Source organism: Vulpes lagopus, chromosome 1 (genome assembly GCF_018345385.1).
Source record: "Vulpes lagopus strain Blue_001 chromosome 1, ASM1834538v1, whole genome shotgun sequence".
Taxonomy (NCBI): Eukaryota; Metazoa; Chordata; class Mammalia; order Carnivora; family Canidae; genus Vulpes; species Vulpes lagopus.
The window spans coordinates 181062021-181085749 of NC_054824.1; the positions used below are offsets into that span (position 1 = coordinate 181062021).

Below are 23729 nucleotides of genomic sequence, written 5' to 3' on the forward strand. Positions count from 1 at the left end.
AATAGTAGCTAACATTTAGACATCTGCTTTAAAGAGAAGCATCTCTTCCACCTGCTTCTACAGGCCACAAAGATACACTCTAGTTAACATATTACTGACAGGATGATGAGAAAGCTCCTGTCAGACGCTGGCCAGCCGGGTGTTTGAGACAAAATGCACAGCCCCAGCTGACTAGTTAAAGAAAGTCTGGTGAGGTACAATTATAGAGGCATATGACAAGACTTCATGCCTGACTGATTTGAGAACCAATGACATGACTTTAAACAGCAATCTTCTCTACCTCTGGTCACAAAACAGCAATAAGTCAACTGATACACTCTTGTAATATAATGATTTATTCCTTTGCTTTGAATACATAAGACTTTGGCATGATGTTCTGCGAGTCTACCAGAGATTCACTTGGGGCTTAAACATCTAGGGCCTGCCTACAGCATGTATAAAATCAGTATTCTTGTTCAGGATTACCAGGAACCCTTCTGTGTGAACTTGGTAATGTATCAACAGAAAAAAACACTGAACTATTTATGTCCCAACTGATTAAACTTAAATACAGAAAAATGTAATAATGGGTCCTAACAAAATGCCATACTTTAGTGGCCATGGGGATGAGATAAATAGGTGATGGGCATTAAGCAGCACACTTGTGATGAGCACCGAGTGTTGTATGTAAGTGATGAATCACAAAATTCTACACCTGAAACTAGTATTCACTGTATGTTAACTAACTGGAATTTAAAATAAAGATTTGAAAACAAATTTTAAAATACCACACTTTTATATGAACAGAAATTCATAATTTAAAATTTAAAACTTTTTAAATTTAAAATCATACCACTATTCTCCATAGTTATGCTAACATATCTCAAAATTATTTTTTTTTATTTTAAAGTTTATCTCTATAAATCACAAATTATACAACAATACCTAAGGAAAGGTACCTTTAAGCAATGTGATTGCTACCAGTGTATCATCACTAAAACAGCCAGGAAGCTATAAGGTTGACTAATATGATTTGAATAAAATATGTGTCGAAGAGTAACTCACACAAACAAAATTCCTAAAACCATAATAAAATTATAAATGTAAAGATACTTTAAGTTGCGTGAGTTCTTCTAATAGTTAAAATTTTGACTGTAGATCTAAAACATGAAAAATGGGTAAAATTTCTTGTATTAATACTAAATTCAATATAGTCTTCATGATGTATAAAATAAGAATGTAAAAAGTTTAAAAGCAAGTCAGTCCATTAACAACTAACTATTCCTTCCTTGGTTGGTTCAGAGATTTCACTAAATTCTTCCTAAAAATAGCTTATTTCTAATTTATGCCATAGTCCTAGTCTTTGACCTTAAATGTTACTAGGCATGGAATTTACAGCCGATATATATATATATGTGTGTGTGTGTGTGTGTGTATATATGTAGATGTATATATATATATATATATATATACACACACACAAGATATATATCTATATCTATATCTATATCTTGAATTTTGCAAGATAAGGTTCAAGTAAAACAGCTTTCCCCACATAAGAAGGGAAAGAAGATCATGAAAGCATGCTTGAATTATGTTTTTTTTATCAGTCCTACCATCCCAGGGAATGAACCAAAAAAAGCTGGTAACTTAAGAGGTGACATCACCATCCAGTTTTCATGAATTGCCTTAAATATTGGCAGAAGTTTACCTCAACCAAAGAAATGACTCCCTGAATAACACCAAGCCTTTATTAAAATAATATTATTAAAAAATAATAATAATATTCCTATTTAACTCAAATAAAGTTACGGGTAGGCATGTTAATTTTTACTCTAAACTGCAGATCTAGTCTATTATAAAATTATAGCTAATAATCATTGAATCATCATTGAATGCTATGCAGATACAATTCTAAGCACATCATATGTATATTATACATGTGTATATATAAACTTATATATTTATATAGCTATAAAGAGATCTCCTTAATCTCTACAGCAACCCTATGAGATTAAGACTATATTACTCCCATTTTCCCAGTTTACCTGGGAAGAAACTGAGTCAAAGAGAGGTTACTCAGCTCTTAAGAGGTGTTTATAAATTGCAATAAAGAGAACACCAATATTTTACAATAGTCATATACTCAGATTTATTTCAAATGTTTTTGCAAATAGGGAAGCTTATAATCCATTTGCATAGCTCACTCCTGCACTTTATGCAGCTTTCCATGACCACTCTATATAAATTTAGACCTGCCCCTCACCTTTCATCCTGCATACACACTTTATCACTTTTCCCTTGGCACTCACCATCAAAAGACATAACAGCTATTTCATTAATTTCTTTTTTTGTTTCATCAGTTCAATATAAACTCCAAGAGTGTTTGGACTTTGCTTACTGCTGAATCCTTAGTGCCTAGAAAGTGCCTCGCATATAGGAGATTTCATGATAAGAATTAGTTCCTAGGTGTCCGACACAGTTTATACAATCTTTTTAATATTCAGGATAATACCCATATAGAAATATTACTTATAATCTTGAAAAAACATGTTTAAAAAATGAGGAAGATAATGGGGAGAAGAATGGTTTTACTTCAATGGTAAATTAAAAATAGCAGAAAAAAATATATATATAGCACCAAATGACTCAGATTAAATTTCTCAATATCATTTTAAGAAAATGCAAATTACCTGTGTCACTGACTTGTGCTTATTCTCTGATTATACTACACCATTTCTCCATTCTTACTCCTTTAAATGCATATAATGTGTTTTTCAAAACATAAAATATATTATTTCAATCTTTTTGGATAAGTGGGGATATATTATAATTCAAAATCTCAAAATTTCATTTTTTCAAATGTAGAGTAATGAAAATAACCCAAAATTAGAATCATGACACTCAGTTTCACATTACCTCTCTCTAATTAGCTATTTGATCCCAGGGTGGCCATTTATCCTGTCTAAAAAATATGCTTCTCATTGTTAAAGACTAAACAGATATCCTAGAGAACTCCTGAAACTGCTGCTAACATTCTAAAACTTCAAGAATGAGGTTTTCATTTCTACTATGGGAGAACAAAAAGAAAAATATTATCTTATTCTTATCAATAACCAAATTTGTAAGGAAGCAAATTCATGCAACATTACACTTTTAATAAATACCTTGTATATTACTAAAAAGTTTGTTTATATTAAAATTTTTAAGTCAAAAATATTAAAATTTTAATGCTTACAATAGAAAAAAGTTAGGAAAACTAGTAAAATACTTTTGAATATTTTTCTATAACCCAAGAAAACTCCTATTCTCATTGCCTTTACCACAGTAATGAACACCTTCCAAAAGAATATTTCAATGAGTAGCATAAAACCTGTGATTTAAAAAAAGAATGCTACTTTGACTTTTAAGTTATTATCAGCCTGAAGAGCTCCTCCAAATCAGAACTATTATAGAAGCTACTCCCAAACCACTACTTGGCAACAAAGATGAATCTACCTATTACCAGGTTAGGATAGCAGCTATTATTATGGCCCCTTGATTTCTTTCAAGTAGCTCCAATGGAAAAAGCCACAAGTGAATAATAAAGATCTCATAATAGCTCTTAAGAATTCTTTATATGGTAGAAGGCACTAAAATGAACTCTGGAGAGTTAAAAAGAAAAAAAAAAAACTCTCATCTCCTGATAAGAAAAAATAATTAACCTGACTTAATGCATCTGAGAAGGCCTTTCTATAAATCAGACTTTTGTACTTCAAGAGCCAGATTAAAACCATATATCAAAAAAGTATGTAGATATTGTCTCATAAGTACACATAGAACATTTCTAAGTCTGCAGAGGTTCATAGGTCTTTTTGTGAAATGCTCAATACATTCTACTTAAAAGGAGAAGTGTGAAGTACTTACAGTGCTTAATTTGCTAGAGGTAATAATGATGCGCCTCTCATGTAACATGCTGGCATACAGTTGCAGCATATTATTCACATCCACAGCAACAAAATATTCTGTAAGATTTCTCTGTACAAGTGAAAAGTAAATGTGTAAGTTAGAGCTCATGGTGATTATGAAGGAAAATATTTTATACATTTACCAACAAGTCTTAAAGTTCAAAGGATGTTATTATTAAAAATATTCATTAAAATAATTAAATGTAATACTATCCTGCTGCCACATGAAGCACATAACACTCTATTATTATTTGAAACATAATCCTACCCCAGGAACATGTTTCACGGAGGATAATCAGAGGATCACACATTTTCCACTGTCCCTCCCCAAGTATTTATAAACTGTTTTCTTGGGCCCCAACTATAGCCCTGCTGAATTGTAATCTTCAGAGTATGGCTCCAAGTATCTGTTTTTAAAAATAATGTATTACTGATATATATATATATATATATGTATACATACATATACATCATACATGCATATATATATATATATCAGTAATATATTTATACATACACACACACACACACACTGAACTTTGAGAACAGCTGTTCCAAAAATTACATTTGAGTCTTTTTATGTTTGCCGATCATTCAGTCAGCAACATTACTGTCTGACAGTATGTACTATGTACAAGGCACCCAAAGGATGAGATGAATTCATAAAGCAGATCCTTGACCTTTATTAAGGAAAATCCCTTGTTTATATCAGATGTCAGATCTAATCTATGCTCCTATAACCAAATAAATTTTGGTGGTAGGCTAGTTAACTTCCTTGATTTAACATTGTCTTATTTTCCCCACATAAGAAAAAATTGGGATAAGCTACATAACTTGGACTTTTAGAACTTCTCCTTATTTTTAACTTTCTGTACTCAAACTCAAACAAACCAGAAAATTATAAAATAATAAAGAGATTGAATAAGATGTGATAATAAACTAAAAAGTGTAATATTAAGTAGACTATGACTTAGGAGGTGAAAACTTTTAGTTGGGCAAGAAAACAAGAAATCCAATCGTTTCTTTGATTTCCAGAAAGGAGAAATTTTACCAGGACAAACGTAACAGCAGGACACAGAACCTGTAATATCAGTGAATGATGTTGAATTTAGTAGGGAGAAACTGATTTGCTGTTTTCTGTATCTGAAGTCTACCTCACTTTCCAATTCAACTCTTCATATCTAGGATTAATGGCATTCAACCTTAGTATTTTCCCTGTAATTTCAAAGAAAAATAATTTCTAGATCGAAAAATATTTCTCAACACAGAATGCTGTGCTGATAGTCTATTTCAGGCCAACATTAAAAACTGCTTCATCTACTCTTTTCATAGGAGTTATCTGGACTCATCTGTACTAAAAATACCACTGACAGCCTTGGTTTAATATTGGAAAACTTAACAATTGTTTCCCCAGGCTTCATTCACTCATAACACATGTACTTTTGGAAATGAAACACTTAGTAAGTTTGAAAACATTCTGAAAGAACATTAAGAGTTCTGAAAAAAAAATAAGTATTTCTAGAAATTTAGGATTGATGTTTCCTATTGAAATTTCCTATTGATGTTTCTTTCACTGTTTATTGAATTATTTCTACTAATTCATTGTATCTTTCCAAGGGAAGTTGAAAAAGATTGCATAAGAGAAAATTTCCTTTTTACACAGCAACCAAAAGCCTATTTATCACTTTCACTTTCATGTAAATTTTTCTACAGAATATTAACTTATAATACTGATTAAAACACTGAAACTATTTCTAGCATGGCTACAATTAGGACTCTAAATAAAATGCAAACTTTAGAAATTTTTATAATTTCTTATAGTACCCCTCAAGCCCTACAAAATATATATCACTTCAATTAAAATCAGGAAATCAAGTACAGGACATTGAGATTTTCACAGAATTATATAAGTAATCTAAAATGCTACAGTCAGTTCACTAAAGTAACTAAGTGTGTGAAAGAAAATATTTCCCATTGCCAGTATTCATCCCCCCACCAAGTAGAGTCCATCTGAGATATTTCCTCTAACTTATCCAGGAGAGCTCAGGACCTAATATATCATCTATCTATCTATCTATATATATATGATACATATATGATACATGATACATATATATATGTATATCATATATACATATAAATATCTATGATCCTACTGAGCAACTTCAAGTGGTAGAAACAGTTTTTCTCATGCAATTTTCCTTACCTACAACCAGACATTAAGGAAGTAAAGTAGGAGACACATCAAAAAGAAAAAGAGATAACACCATTACTCCTATTTCGTATTTCTAACAAAACAGATAATTAAAATGTATTCTATTTCTCTAAACAGAAATCTTCAGACATTGAGACCAAAATAAATAAAATTCATAATATGAGTAGCATAAAAAAAATATAGAAAACAGAAACTTACACTCTCAGGAATTGTTGGGAGTCCAGTAACATCTGGAGCAATGAAGTAGGAATGCTAACAAAAAGAAATAAATCACATAAGAAAAGTAGAATGAAAATTTGGTCATATTACATATAATTTAAGAAAAAATATGAAAAGATGTATCAATTAAATTAATAAGTACCAAGGATTAACATTCAGGATTTGTGGAATTTGAGAGATTCTTAAATAAGACAGCAGGTTTATATATTGAACAATAACTTTCACATACAAACACAGTTAAGTGTTAATTAAAAATATTTAATTTTAAAACTGAAATAAGAATCCTGGAAAATAATTATTAAGACAAAAAAGTATATTACTGAAAGGTATGTATGTACATACGAACACATTGAGGGATACCGGTAAATAATTAAGTTTGCTTTCCCAAGAATATCTCAAGATCTATTAAGATTCCTCAGTTTCTATGGTAAGTCACAACAAAGTTCTCTGGTACATATCAGCTACTTTATTATTTAGAAAGCAGCAATAGGCCATAATTTTTAAATATTTAAAAGTTTTTTTAAAACATGATCTCAAAAGTTGACTCTCATACACCTACTAAACAAACAGTAATTAGCTCCTATAACATTCAAAGCAACACAACAGTTCATAGATCTATTTATATAAAAAGCATATTGTGTATGTCTTCATGTTGCCCCATAATGTTCCCAAATTTTACCACCCAGAATCAGCACAACTAAATCACCAGAATTGTTTTATTTTCTGTTCATATTAATCTCCAAAATTATTTTACTATCTTAATCACATAAGGACATATTTAATACTGTCATAATTAAAGACTGGAAAAGAAACATTCTAGCCAATATTGGGCACATCTAACTAGTCAGAACAGGCTAGTTAGCACAGTCATAATGCAAAATTTTCCAGGGTAGAAAAACAATATGAGATAAATCACAAGGTCTCCTGAGACCTTGTGACAAAAAAATGTGACAGAAATCTCTTGCTGTGAAGCACTTTCACATTACTACTACTGAGAATGAAGAAATATGCATAGATTTGGTCTCTATTAACTGCTTTATTTGGAGGAGTTTTTTAATAGTACTGTATTTCATAAAACTATGCTCTAAAAGATAGTATAAACAGAAAATATACTCCGAATGATTAATTTTCTTAAAAGAGTCAAATTAACCATTTCCTAAAGGACTGGAGTGAATCTGAAAAACACAGTGAAAGAAGTAATTATTTTTTCAATTTAATAGTGATTTTTAGAAGCCAATGTCCTTTTAACTCACCGGTACTAGGAAGGGCTGATCTTTCAGAACTTGCTCACTGGCAATATATATCTCTTGGTTCTTATAATATATGAGAGAAAAAATGAATATTTTACTTTCATGGGGGAAGTTTATAGAATTTGCTGTGTATCTGAAACAAACCCATGTAGCCACATTATTCACTGAAAGTACCATTAATTATAAATGCTATGTTAAATGCTGTTTTGCCTATTTTATGCTAGAAAAACCTCAAAGAAAGTATTTTCATTCTCAACAGAGAGTAGAAAATGCTGTGGATATTAATAATTTTGAAATAGAATTTCAAAATAAACATTTACATTAAATACTAACTTTTTATACAATCTGTGATATTCTTGTGGTTGCAATGTCAAGCCTTGAAAAATTCATGTGTTACAGCATTCATGAAATATGAAATTATAAGGAAGTATAGTAACTTCCCAAGGCTTCTTACATTTTTCTATCACAAACTGTGCAAACAAAATTTTCTTTCTACTTTATGGAAGAACAAAAATTCCCAGGACAATCAATCTTAACGGGGCATCATAAAACTAAAACCTCTACGAGAAGCTGAAGACAAGTGCTTTTAATCCCAGCTCTGCCACTCATGAACAGCACAGCACTGGGCTCAGCACTAGAGCAAACCGTTGTTGAATCCAATGAAATTACTAAATGGACTTTAGTTGAATTTAAGACAATATTTTATCAATCAGCTGAATCTGCCAATTCTTTAGATACTGTTTTGAGAAAAGAAATACAAAATTTGAAAGCTACCATAGTTATTGACTCAAAAGCTTATAAGAAGGCTTAAATTATAGAAATAACTGTCATACATGGAATAGAACACACTCAAATTCACTAAACAAGATTATTTCAGTTACAGTACAAAATATCTTCTCCATATGATAAAACTTCAATTCACTAACAACTGATATTAGGATAGCTTTTCATGGTATATCTAGATATATCATTTCATGTAATTCCCCAAACAACTTTCTCAAAAATAGACTCACTCAATTTCTCAAATGAAGAAAAAGAATCATCAAAAGATATTAACTTTTTGGCTTAACATCACACACTTAGTAACTATGACTTAAACTAGTATTCCCTATTCTTAGATATTAAGAGGTCTAACACTTTTTTTTATTTACAATCCTAACTAATAAAGATGAATTGTTTCAATAGCCAGCATTTTAAAAAAATATCTTATTCATTTGAGAGACAGAGAAAGCATGAGTAGAAGGGAGGAGCAGAGGGCGAGGGAGGAGACTCCCCACTGAGCAGAAAGCCCAACATGGGGCTCCATCCCAGGACCCTGGCATCATTACCTAAGCCAAAGACAGATGCTTACCCATCTGAGCCACTCGGGTGCCCCCTGAATAGCCAGTATTTTTGAACAGTATTTTTGTAAGGTATTTATTTACTCCAGAACAAACGATACTCCAATTTAAAGCCAGCATGCATTTTTTACATCTCTCATTAATGCTCTACAATAGTTACCTCTATTATTTTAGCACGTATATTTCCTTCACCTTTTAACAAAGTGTTAGAATCATTTTATAAATACAACTCCTTCAAAGAATGACATTTATTTTTGATAATTCAGAGCCTTTATTTGTTCTTGATATTTTCTCTTGGCCTATTTCATTCTTACTAATCATAAACCTTGCACTTCTTTGGCTTCAATGACCTACAAATCTGAGTTTCTCCTTAACTGTTCCTTCCTCTAATTCTTTCATACAATCTGCTTTTTTCTTCTATACAATCCATTTGGACAATGAGATGTTGGCCTCTGCTTTACTCTCCCTGTATTCCTTTAAATAGCTCAAGTATTCCTACAACTATTTCTGTTGATGACTACTACATCTGCGTTAAAAATTCCAGGTTATCCTTAGCTTTCCAGTCTACAATCTCCAAATGACTACTAAATATTTCCTCTTTGGTAGTGTGCAACAAAAGACGGTGTAGACATAAAGGTGCGGAGATCACAGGGAAAAATAATACGCTGTTAACCACACAGGAAAGTTTCACAAAGGTGGGAAGTGAGCTAGTTCTAGACTACAGATGGATATTCTACAAAGAGGCTTTAGTAAAAAAGTAAGAAATATGAAATTTGTACAAGTGAATTTGTACAAGTGAAAAAGCACAATGTTCATTCAAGAAGACGAACAGAACAATGTGACCAGAGTAGGAAATCAATTTAGGGAAAAGAAAAAGTGAAACAAAAATGAAAAGGTAGACTGAGGCTAACTAGTCTGTGTTCATGAAAGCCTGGTGGAAAGTTTGGACAAAATCTATAGAAAATGGGAGCTTTTAGGTTTCAGCAAGAAACTTTATATAGTTTAAGGAAGTTTAATCTGACAGGCTTTTATAGAAAGGACTAGAAAGAGAAACTCTAGAGTAAGAACTATTTAAAGTGCTAAGCATCTGAACTAGGTTGCTGACAGAGAAAATAGAATAATGTCAGAGAATGCTATTATTGAGGAAAACTGCAGGAAAAATTATGCAAAAAGAAAGTTATTACCAAAGAATATAATGAAACTAATCATTTCTTTGTTGTGCAAAAAAGTAAAGACCTATGAATACAATTACATATACTTCAATTTACTTTTTCTTTCAATTTCTCTTACATCACCCTATACATTTTCTTTCTTATGAGTGGCACCGTTTATCATTCTGTTGGAAGAACTAAAATGAATATAAATAAATGCTAACATTTCATGTGGTATACTGAATATTAATGAAAATATCCTCATTTGTGGTCATTAACTTTGAATATTTACAAAATCTCCCAAAATACTAGTGTGCTTAGTGAAGTTTCAGTGGTAAATAATCTATACCACAACAGGCTTACTGTTTGATAAATATCAATCATATTTTCATTGGTTGGTGTTTATACTTGGATGGATTGCAGAATGGGGAAAGAAGAAGAAACTTTGTACCCAGAATTTTTATCATATGATTAGTTATATGCTATACCCTCAATTCTTTTTTTATGTACTGTTTTCATTTTATGAGAAGTATTGTGTGTGTGTGTGCACACACATGTGTATGTGTATTTCCTTATTATGGATAGATTTCACCTGAAAGTCAGTGTTCCTCATAAAATATTCTCACAGATGTAGCTACTTCTAGCATATAATAAAAAAAATCTGTGATTTAAGAACTCCAAAAATTGACATCTACTATATGTTATGATAGTTAAAGCATGGCAAAAAGTTCCAATATCATCCTGTAGTGCTGTTATTACTGGCACTAAAGCTTCCCTGGTAGAAGAATCTCTTGATGGTGCATGTGTTCTTAAAGGAGAATGTTCTATGACTCAAAAAAATCAATTAATAGCTAATACTTACCACACTCAAACTGACAGGAGTGTTTGCCTTTGGTACTGGGTGGCTATAGAGCGATTTGAGAGTTTCATTCAAATCATCTTCCTAGAGTAAAATTAAAAAGTACATTTTATAAATGAATTAGATTCAAAGCAATATAATTAAAAACTACCTGATAAATCATGCACTGTGCCTTTTGATATTAGACATGTTTCACACAACTGCTTACCACAAGCATATTTCAAAAAACTGAAATAGAAATATTGAAATTTAATAAGTATGGAAAATATAATCAAATATCTTTATCCAGAAAGTAAAATAGCAATTCTATTTAATATAAATCTATATTTGGCAAAACGATTATTATAAAATACACCGATGCTATCTATAGAGAAAATCACTTAAATCATTAAATCCAACAACAATGGGATTGAATAAAAATAACAATACTTTTTATCAGATCACTGAATGCTTCCATTTTCCATTTTAATTTTAAAATCTTAAACCTCATTTTTAAGGGATACAATTTAGTATGATCATTGTACTATGATACAATGTACAGGTTATTCTAAATAGCTCTTTTCTAAACAGCTACCAGCACACATGTGTATGTGTATTTCCTTATTATGGATAGATTTCACCTGAAAGTCAGTGTGCCTCATAAAATATTCTCACAGATGTGGCTAATAATAAATGGGATTAAGTAAAATATATAACGCATTTACTTCCTAGGATATGTATAATAATAATGTACCTTGATAAGCACACTCACTTTTTCTGAATTATACATATAAACCCAGTTATAAATATATGAAGGTTGCTTTTTATATATATAATTTTTATTCTTTCTTAAAATATTTAGGTGGGGACAATATACGAAAGGAAATGGAAATTGCTCAAAAAAGGTAAATTTTAAGTGTAAGGAACTTGGATATGAGACACATAACTTCTCACAATTTGTCTTATAACCTAACAAAATTTCATAACTCCAATTTCTATAAATGTTTACACAGTGTGCATTCAAAACTGCCTACTTAGAATGTTCTTTAGAATGACTTAAAAGAAAAGACCATATTTAACACTAAGAGTTTCTAAAAGTAAAGTATTCAAAATTTGGATGACTATTAGAATTAATGCTGGTTCCACGTGTATACTCGCAAAAACAAAGAACAAGAAATAATCACCAAGTAGAATTCTGGTTTTGAATTTCCATTGCTATAATTAAATATTTTTATTTCCAGTTATTTTCCTAGGAAAATGACTGAATGCATAGCTTCAACATAAAATTGTTCAAATGTAAAATGACCTTCTAATGAATATCTCACAGAATTAAGTACATCAAGTGTAGCAGGGGAAATATTTACACACATCCACAAAAAATACCTGAACTTTTGACAAGTACCAAAACTTTGCTATTATAATAATAAAATTTGATTGCCAGATTAGGAGATTGCTCACTAGAAGTGCAAAAGGAGTATCTTAATTCATTAATGATACATTTAAATTCTATTAAATAAGAAGTGTCTGTAGTAGTATCTGTGCTGAATTTAGGGTTTTGTTTTTTTAAAGATATTTACTTTGAATCTCAAAAGATGATTGTCCTATCAGTAATCATGAGTGAATGACTTATAATCTTGAAAGATAACTATGTAGACTTATGTTCTGGAAAATTTGAGTAGTTCAAAATTATTGGATAATACATTATGTGTAACAAAAAAGGAGTAGATGAGCTAGGAAAGAATATCATAAACTAGATTATGGAGCTTCTTATACATCAGGCTGCATACAAGTTTAGATTTTATTCTAAGAGAAAAAGGAAGCTATGAGAAGACTATAAGCTGTGGAATGATATAATCAGGGTTCAGGAAGGAAGAACATTCTTAAAGATCAAAATACAGTGGCACTTAGAGCTATCAGTGCGTATGAAATGCCAATAAATGTGTAGAAAGAAGAGAAACTAAGAATATAAAATAAGAACATCCAAGTTTTAGGTGTAGATAGGAGAAAAAAGTCACAGAAAGGCTTAGAGTATAGCTAGAAACAAAGGAAAGAAATTTTAGGCCAACCCAGAAAAATACCTCAAGAGTAATGAAATATCAAATGAGAATTTATTTTTTAAAAAAAATTATCTATTTATTTATTTATTTGTTTGTTTGTTTGTTTATTTATTTATTTATTTAAGAGATAGCACATGCAAGCAGGTAGAGGGGTAAGGGAGAAGAGAGGACAGGAGGGAAAGGGAGGAGGGGAGAGAATTTCAAGAAGACACCTTACTGAGCATGGAACCCAACACAGAGCTCAATACCATGAGCTTGAGATCATGACCTGAACAGAAACTGAGAGTCAACACTTAACCAGCTGAGCCACCCAGGTACACAGCAACTGAGAATTTAAACAGATAAGAAAAGGATGGAAAATATATCCTGATGTTAAAAATCAGAAAACAATAATAGGCAATAGTTAAAACTTTTTAAAAAACTTTTCTTTGGTGCAGTCCCGGTGGCTCAGCAGTTTAGCACCACCTTCAGCCCAGGGGTGATCCTGGAGACCCGGGATCGAGTCCCACGTCAGGCTCCCTGCATGGAGCCTGCTTCTCCCTCTGCCTGTGTCTCTGCCTCTCTCTCTCTCTCTGTCTCTCTCTCTCATGAATAAATAAATAAAATCTTTAAAAAAAAAACTTTTATTTGAATTAAATTACACCAAATGGTACCACTCATATCTTAGTAAATTAGTTCTTGCTCCAAACATCAAAGAATGACTAAGGGGAAAATTTACAAATATCATCCTACAGAAGTTGATTAATTCAAAAGCACACTTGAGCATTCTCATCTTCATTTTTAAGAAAAAAAGATAAGACCTAAATGTAAGAGCTAAAACTAAAATTCTTAGAAAAAAACATATAGGGAAAGCACCATGACATTGAATTTGTAATTTCTTGACATGAAACTGAAAGCACAAGCATCAAAAGAAAAAATGCATAATTGGACTTCATGAAAATTAAAAACTTTCATGAATCAAAGGACACAATCAACAAAGTAAAAAGGCAACCCATGGAATGGAAGAAAATATCTACAAATCATATATCTACTAAGGGATTAATATCTGAATACATAAAGAGCTCCTACTACTCAATAACAACAACAAAACATGCTTAAAAATGGGCAAAGACCTTGAGCAGACTTTTTTCCAATGAAGAAAATTAAATGACCAATGAGTACATGAAAATACATCACAAATCATTAAAGAAATGCAAATCAAAACCACAATGATATACCACTTCACACCCATTAGAATGGCGTTATAAAAACAAAACAAGGAGACATTTCAACAGGGCAGCATAAGATTCTGAATTCACCTCCTCCTATGGATACAGCAAATTCACAGCTACATATGCAATAATTCCCTCACAAAAATACCTGAAAACTAGCCGAATAGCTCCTCCACAACAAAGGATAAAAGAACCACACTGAGAAATGTAGAAGAGGCAGAGACATGATCTCATCCAAAACCCCATCTAATATGTGGTGACCCACAAGTGGGAGGGATCTCAAGCAGTTTCTCTCTGAGAAATAAGGGACTTAGGGCACATATCAGGCACCTCAAGCTTTCAGACCTACATCAGAGAGATGAGCTCCCAAAATGTCTGGCTTTGAAAACCAACAGGGCTTATATCCAGGAGAACAAAGAGTTGTAGGGAATGTAGATTCTACTCTTAAAGAACTTAGGCACAGACTCCCTTGCCTCAGGACCAAGTACAAAAGCGGCAGTATGTAAAGTACCTAGACCAACATGAAGAAGATTCATTTGCTAATCTTTTTTTTTTTATAATAGTCACAGAGAGAGAGAGAGAGAGAGAGGCAGAGACACAGGCAGAGGGAGAAGCAGGCTCCATGCACCAGGAGCCCGATGTGGGATTCGATCCCGGGTCTCCAGGATCGCGCCCTGGGCCAAAGGCAGGCGCCAAACCGCTGCGCCACCCAGGGATCCTTCATTTGCTAATCTTAAAGCATCTGCCAGAGGAGGAGGAGCTTATTCAAACTCTCTCTCTGGGACAGAGAGGCACTTGTGGGTGTCACTTCTTCTCCCTCTACCTTTCTAGTGCCAGCACGCACTCCTGCCTCTACACCATCCTTGCAGCCCCATCAGAGGCAGTGGAAAAGCACAGCCTACATAGGGAATGCCGCTTGAGCACTTGGCTCTGGTGGCCATGGAAAATTATGTTTTCTGGGCCCCACAGGTCTGAAATAATAGAAGAGACAGTTCTTGACAGGATACTACCCTCAGGGTACTGCACAAACAGCAGAAGGAAACACACTCCGAGTCTTCCTATTTACTTACACTGGAGCTTCAACTGAGGGGCACACTGCAGAACTCCCACACATCTAGAGGCTATTGAAGTACGCTCAGTGAACACAGACCAGGGGATATCATTTTTGCACTCTCCCCTGGCCTTGCAGTAGCTCACTGGTACCTCCTAGAAAGTTCATACACTTGTATGAAGCCACACTTTTTGCCATTGTCACCAAAAGTACTCCTCCAGATTGACTGAAGACCAGCAATCTTTCTGACTGCCGTCCTGCAAAACTATACATTTACATACCTTTAAAAAGCTGCTGCTTTAGGGTTTAGCTTCCAAGCAACCTAAATAGATCCCTCCCTCTGGAACATTTAGAGGACAGAGCACTATCTCAACAGCTATTAATAATAAATCAAGCTGCTTAGACAATCACAAAGGTTCAAGAGATAACCAAGAGCTAGGGCAAGGTTAAATGATAGGGTCATCTACACAAGGTCATTCTTTAAAGAATGAGAGAGAGAGCTGTTTCATCTAATGCACCGAAACTAACATAGAAAGCCAACCAAAATGAGGCAACAGACTATATTCCAAATGAAAGAATAAGACAAAATTCCAGGAAAAAAAAAAAAAACCTATAGGAAGTAGAGGTAAGTAATTGATCTGATAAAGAGTTCAGAGTAATGGTCATAAAGATAGTCACTGAAATTGGTAGAAGACTGGATAAATACAATGAGAACTTCAAAAAGAGAGAAAATATAAGAAAGTACCAAATAGAAGTCACAGAACAATAACTAAACTAAAAAATACACTGGAAGGGTTCAACAGCAGACCAGAATCAGTGATCTGGAAGACAGGGCAGTGGAACTCACCCAAACAAATCAGTAAAACAAAAAAATAATTTTAAAAAGTAAAGATAGTTTAACGGATCTGTGGACAATATCAAGCAGAATAACATCCATATTATAGAGGTCCAAGAAAGACAAAAGGGGACAGAAAACTTATTTGAAAAAAATAACAGCTGAAAATGTCCCTAATCTGAGAAAGAAAACAGATATCCAGACCCAGGAAGCCCAGAGACTTCCAAACAAGATGAACCTAAAGAGATACATGCCAAAAAAACATAATTAAAACATCAAAACTTGGAGAATCTGAAAAGCAGCAAGAGAAAAACAACTTGTTACAAAGGAACCCCCATAATGCTATCAGCAGATTTCTCAGCAGAAACTTTGCAGGCCAGAAGAGAATGGCATGACACACTCAAAGTGCTGAGGAAAAACAAACTTCCAACCAAGAATACTTTACCTGGCAAGGTTATCACTCAAAATTGAAATAGAGGTAAAGAGCTTTCCAGTCAAATAAAAGCTAAAGGAATTTATCACCACTAAACTGCCCTACTAAAAATGTTGAAGAGATTTCTCGAAGCTGAAAAGAAAGGGTAATAATTATTAAGAAAATATATGAGAATAAAAATCCCATTGGTAAATACATGGTAAAGGTAGTAGATTAAAGACTTATAAAGCTAGTATGAAGGTTAAATGGCAACAAAAGTGAAAATAACTATAGAGACAATAATTACTTAAGGGATATACAAGGTAAAAAGATTTAAACTTGACATCAAAAACAAAATGATGGGTGCCTGGGTGGCTTAGTTGGTTAAGTGTGTGACTCTTGATTTTGGCTCAGGTCATAACCTCAGGGTAATGAGATCAAGCCCTGCATCAGGGCTCCATGTACACCGGAGCCTGCTTACAATCTCTCTCTCTCTCTCTCTCTCTCTGCCCCTTCCCCAGCTCCCATGTGTGCACTCTCTCTCAAACTAAAAAAGTAAAAATAAAACATGTTTTTATGGGGAAGCGGGTCAAAATGTAGTTTTAAAATGCATTCAAATTTAAGTTGCAATCAACTTAAAATACGCTATTACATATATAAGCTATTATATGTAAGCCTCATAGTAACCACAAAGCAAAACTCTATAAATAGATTCACAAAGGAAAATGAAAAAAGAATCGAAGTATACAGCTATACAAATCTACCAAACCAAGAAGAAAGCGAGAGAAGACTGAAACAGAGAAGAACTACAAAATAACCAGAAAATAAACAAAATGGCAATAAGTACATAGTAGATATAATTACTTTAAATGTAAATGGTCTAAATTCTCCAGTCAAGAAATACAAAGTAGCTAAATAATTTTTTTAAAGGCCATCTATATGCTGTCTACAAGAAACTCATATCTTATGCAAGAACACAGAGACTGGAAGTTAAGGAAAAGAAAAAGATATTTCATGCAAAAGGAAACCAAAAGAAAGTGTGGCAGCTATACTTGTATCAGACAAAATAAGCTTTGAAACAAAGAACATAATAAAAAATGAAGATGGGCATTACATAATGACTAAGGTGTCAATCCAGCAAGAAGATATAACATTTGTAAAGGGAGAAATTGACAGGAATAATAACAGGAGACATTAATACCCCAGTTACATAAAAGAATAGATCATCCAAACAGGAGATCAAAAAGGAAACACTGGCCTTAAGAGGCACATTACACCGGATAGACTATCATATAAAGAACATTTCATCCCCAAAACAGCAAAAGACATATTTTTTTCAAATGTACATGAAACAATCTCCAGGATATATCATCTGTTAGTCTATAAACAAGTCTCAATACATTCAAGAAAATGGAAATCACATCAAATATCTTTTCCATCCAAAATAGTATGAAACTAGATGTCAATTACAAGAAAACTGGAAAAATTACAAATATATGGAGATTAAACAACATACTACTGAATGACCAATGACTCAATGAAGAAATCAAGAAATTAAAAAATACTTTGAGACAAATGAAAATATAACACACCAAAATAGTTCTAAAGTTTATAGATATATAAACCTACCACATGAAAAATGAAAAAAATCAAGTACACAAACTAACTTTGTACATAAAAAAAAAAAATTTAAAGCCTAAAAAAGAAAAATGAAGCCATAATTTAGTAGAAGGGAGGAAATAATAAACATCAGAGCACAAATAAATTAAATATGGGATAAAAATGCAATAGAAGGGATCCCTGGGTGGTGCAGCGGTTTAGTGCCTGCCTTTGGCCCAGGGCACAATCCTGGAGACCCGGGATCGAGTCCCACGTCAGGCTCCCGGTGCATGGAGCCTTCTTCTCCCTCTGCCTATGTCTCTGGCTCTCTCTCTCTCTCTCTGTGTGACTATCATAAATTTAAAAAAAAAAATGCAACAGAAAAGACCACTGAAATTAAGAGTTGGTTCTTTAAAAATAGAAACAAAAAACTGACCAACTTTTAGTTAGATACACAAGGATAAAAAGAAAGAGTTCTCAAATAAATAAAATCAAAAATAAAAGACACAACTGACACCAAAGGAATATATAAATTATCATAAGAGACTACCATAAATAATTTTATGTTAACAAATTCAACAACTTAGAACAAATGGATAAATTCCTATAGATTTATAGTATTTCAAGACTGATCATGAAGAAATAGAAAATCTAAATAGGCTAATTACTAATAAGGTGACTGAACCAGTAATCAAAAAACTTCCAACAAACAAAAGCCCAAGACTAGATGGTTGCACATGTGAATTCTATCAAACATTCAAAGAGGGTTTAATATCAATCCTCCTTGAATTCTCTAAATAACTGAAAAGGTGGGAATGCTCCCAAACTAATTTTATGAGGTTAACATTACCCCCATACCAACACCAGGCAAAAAACACAAAATTACAAGCCAATATCCCTGATAAACAGAGATGCAAAAATCCACAACAAAATATAAGCAAATCAAATTCAACAGTTCATTAAAAGGACTCTCCACCATAATCAATGGGACTTATTCTACGGAATGCAAAGATGGTTCAATATCTGCAATTCAATCAATGTGATATACCACATTGACAAAATAAAAGATAAAAATCATATGATCATCTCCATAGATGCAGAAAAAGCATCTGACAAAATTCAACATCCATTTATAACTAAAACTATCAACAAAGTGCATATAGACAGAATGTACCTCAAAATAATGAAGGCCATATATGACAAGTCCACAGTTAATATCATATTCAACAATAAAGCTGATCAGGACTAAGACAAGTATGTCCATTCTCACCACTTTTACTCAAAATAGTATTCAAAGCCCTAGCTAGAATAAGTAGACAGGAAAAAAATAAGAGGCATCCAAGTTGGAAAGGAATAAGTAAACGGTCACTAATGTAAATGACATGATCTTATATATAGAGAGAAAACCCCAAAGATTCCACAAAAAACAAAGACACCAAACCTGTTAGAACTGATTAATTCAGCAAAGTTTCAGGATACAAAATCAAGATGCAAAAATCTGTTGTGTTTCTTATATAATGAACTATCAGAGAAATCAAGAAAACAATCCTATTTACAACCGTATCAAAAAGAATAAAATAGCTAGGAAAAAATACCTAGGTATATATTAAAAATTATTAGATAATGATGAAAGAAATTGAATAAGATGCAATAAGTGGACAGATAATCTGGTCTTGTAGATTAAGAGACCACTGTTAAAATATCCGTTTTATTCCAAGCAATCTACAGATTCAATATAATCCCTATCAAAGTTCTAATGTCATTCTTCACAGAATTAGAACAAACAATTCTAAAATGTATACGGAACACAAGAGATGCTATGTACCCAAAAGAATCTTGAAAAAGAACAACAAAGCTAACAGTATCATGCTCACAATTTCAAACTATATTACCATGATATAGTAACAATAACAGTAACAGTATGCTACTGGCACAAAAACAGTGACACAAAAATTAATGGAATAGAACAGAGAACCCAAACATAAATGGTCAATTAATTTATGACAAAAGAAGCAAGAATATGTTTTATCCTTTATGGACAATCTCTTTTAATAAATGGTGTTGGGAAAACTAGACAGTCATAGGCAAAAGAATGAAACTAGACCTCTATTTTATACTATACACAAAAGTTAAGTCAAAATGGGTTAAAGAGGGGAACCCTGGGTGGCCAGCGGTTTAGTGCCTGCCTTTGGCTCAGGGCGTGATTCTGGAGTCCCAGGATCGAATCCCACATCAGGCTCCCTGCTTCTCCTTCTGTTTGTGTCTCTGCCTCTCTCTCTCTGTGTTTCTCATGAATAAATAAAATCTTTAAAAAATTAAATGTAAGAGCAGAAACTATAAAACTCCTAAAAGAAAACATGCAGTAAGCTCTTTGACACTGGCCTTAGAGATACTTTTTGAATCTGACTTCAGAGTCAAGGGCAAAAAAAAAAAAAAAAAGAAAAAAGAAAGAAAAGAAAAGAAGTGAGAAAGAAAGAGAAAATGAGACTATATCAAACTAAAAACCATAGCAAAGAAAAGAAAACTATCACCAAAATTAAAAGGTAATATACTGCATAGAAGATACCTGCAAACCATGTAGCCATTAAGGGTTTAATATCCAAAATACATAAAGAACTCATACAACTCAATAACAAAAAAAAAAAAACCAATGATTTAAAAATGGGCTGAAGATCTGAATAGACATTTTTCCAAAGAACAAAGACAGATCACCATTAAGCACATGAGAAGATTCTCAACACCACTAATCATCAGGAAAACACAAATCAAAAGCACAATGAGTTATCACCTCACACCTGTCATAATGGTTATAACAAAAAGGTTAAGAAGTAACAAGTATAGGCAAGGATGTGGAAAAAAGATGTGTACCCTTGTACACTACTGCTAGAAGTGCAAACTGGTGCAGCCTCTATGGAAGAGTTTGGAGGTTCCTCAAAAAATCAAAACTAGAACCGCCATGTGATCCAGTAGTATTTATCTGAAGAACGCAAGAACACTAATTTGAAAGGACATGTGCACCCCTCTGTCCACTGCAGCATTATTCACAAGAGCCGAAATATGGAAACAACATAAGTATCCATCACTAGATGAATGGATAAAGAGGTAGTGTACACAATGGAATACTACTCAGCCATAAAAATGAACAAAAATGTCTCCATTTGTGACAATACAAATGGACCCTGAGGGCACTTACGCTAAGTGCAATAAGTCAGAGCAGGACAAATACCATATGATTTGACTTATGTGTGGAATCTGAAAACCAAGGCAAATAGAAAAAACAAAACAAAATAAAACTCATGGATACAGAGAACAGATTAGATTGATGGTTGGAGGGTAAAGGGTTGGGGGATAAGTGAAATGGGTGAAACAATCAAGAGGCACAAACTTCCACTTAAAAAATAAGTAAGTCAAGGGCCTATAATGTACAGCATGGTGACTAAAGTCAATAATATTGTATTGCAAATTTGAAAGATGTTAAGAAAGTAAATCTTAAAAGTTCCTATCACACATACAAAAAAAAATCTTTAACTTTGTAGAATTGGTAATGACAGATGGTAACTAGAGTTACTGTAATAATATTTCACAATGTACACAAATGTCAAATCATTATGCTGTACACCTGAAATTAATATACTGTATATAAATAATACTTCAATAAAGCAAAAACAAAACAGAAAATAGCAGGTGTTGGGGAGGATGTAGGGAAATTGGAAACTTGTGCATTGCTGCTGGGAATGCAGAATGGTGACACCATGTGAAAAATATTATGACAGTCCTTCAAAGAATTAAGCATAAAATTACCGTAATATTCAGCAATCCACTTCTAGATATATACTCAAAAGAATTGAATACAGCAACTCAAACAGATATTTGTACACCCGTGTTCCTAATAACACTGTTTACAACAGTCAAAAGATCGAAGCAACCTCACTGTTCATCTATAGATGACAAGATCAACAAAATGCAGTGTGTACATAAAATGAAATTGTATTCAGCAATTCCTTTCCTCAAAAAGGAAAGAAATTCTGACACATGGATGAACCTTTTTTTTTTAACATGGATGAACCTTGAAAACATGCTAAGGGAAATAATCCAGTCACAGAAGAACAGATATTATACAATTCTACTTACATGAGGTGCATAGGCAAATTCAAGTAGGCAGAAAATACAATGATTGTTGTCAGGGATCAAGGGAGAAGAAAGGAAAATTATTGTTCAATGGGGCACAGAGTTTCAATCTGGGAAGACAGAAAAGTTCTAGAGATGATGATGCCGAAGGCTGCACAGAATGTGAATGTGCTTAATGACGTAGAACTGTACACTTCAAGATAGTTAAAATGGTAAATTTTATGTTACATGTATTTTACAACATTAGAAAAAATTTAGGGGAAAAACATAGCTTACCAGTTCCTTGGCTAAGTAATCTGCCAGAGTATTTAGAAGCTTGTAATATACTTCAAACCATGGCAGGTAACTGTAAAAAACAAAACAAAAAAAACTTGAAAAATGTATACACATATACTATTTAGAATCAACACATATATTATTTAGAATCAAGAAAAGAGATAACAAACATTAAATTTGTTTTATTTCAAACAGCTTAATCCTGGATGGCAGAAAAGAACTATATCCATGTTCTCCTTACTGTTACAGTAAAATTTTATTATTATCTATTAATACTTTTCACAAAATAGTAATCATCCAAAGTCCTATTATAAAGTTTATTCATTACACACTTCTATTTTATATCTGTAGTAAAATTATGTAATCCTATATCATGGTATACATGGTATGAGTGCACCATAAGCACTCAGAGAATATAAGTTAATCACTGTAATAAAATATAATACAAAATAAAAACTAATTTTAAAATGCTTTCAAAATAAAGACGTAATTATTTCTTATTATGATTACTAAAGTCACTATATAATACAATAGAATTATGTGCCTAGTCAATTATTTTGAAACTGACGTTTAAGTAGGATAATAAATTTCAAAATAAACATCAATATAAATAACAAAGTCTATTTTAAAGTTGTAAAAAACTCTTAGATATCAAAAATACATATAATTGAAAATTCATTTTGATTCACTTTACTAGATACAAATATAACTAATTTTTATGTAACCAAAATAGAATTGTCCAAAATTCAATTATACACAAAAAATCTGTACTCCTTATTACAAATTAAGATATTAGTACATTTAAAATCTATTCAAAGGTTAATTGTTCATTAAAATGCATGCTCTTCACATAGAAGTATATAGTAAACCATAGAAACACCAGTGTATTAAGTATCAAGTAACAAAAACTTTTTTTTTAAAGAATTACTACATAAGACTACTTTCTAGAAGAAAACAGTATGATGTTTTTACTATATAACTGTACCCTGACAAGAGTACATGTATATAAATTAAAATTTTTCATTTAAGAATCAATGAATAGAGCTTAGAAAACAACATTCTATCTGCATTTTTTCATATAATGTCTGATTTATTAATGGCTATGAATGATGCTTTTTGATTCAAGAGTAACCTAAAGTTACAACAGAAGAGCAGTGAGGTATAGTCTCTTTATTCAGTAGAACTGTTATAGAGTTCTTTAAAATAATAATAATTACTATT

At 32.4% G+C, this 23729-nt stretch overlaps 1 protein-coding gene across 4 annotated transcripts in view; it reads right to left on the reverse strand.

Moving 5' to 3' along the window:
• The window catches only part of DENND1B (DENN domain containing 1B), a 259630-nt gene that overhangs the window by 122919 nt on the left and 112982 nt on the right, over positions 1 to 23729 (reverse strand). For 3 of the 4 annotated variants that reach the window (XM_041758344.1, XM_041758364.1, XM_041758334.1), the window contains exons 6-10: positions 22509 to 22578; positions 10964 to 11044; positions 7614 to 7673; positions 6340 to 6393; positions 3886 to 3996 (exon numbers count right to left, since the gene is read on the reverse strand). In XM_041758344.1, coding sequence (XP_041614278.1) covers positions 3886 to 3996; positions 6340 to 6393; positions 7614 to 7673; positions 10964 to 11044; positions 22509 to 22578 — 376 coding nt within the window. The remainder of the gene's footprint in view (positions 1 to 3885; positions 3997 to 6339; positions 6394 to 7613; positions 7674 to 10963; positions 11045 to 22508; positions 22579 to 23729) is intronic. The other variant, XM_041758353.1, reaches the window with a different exon arrangement.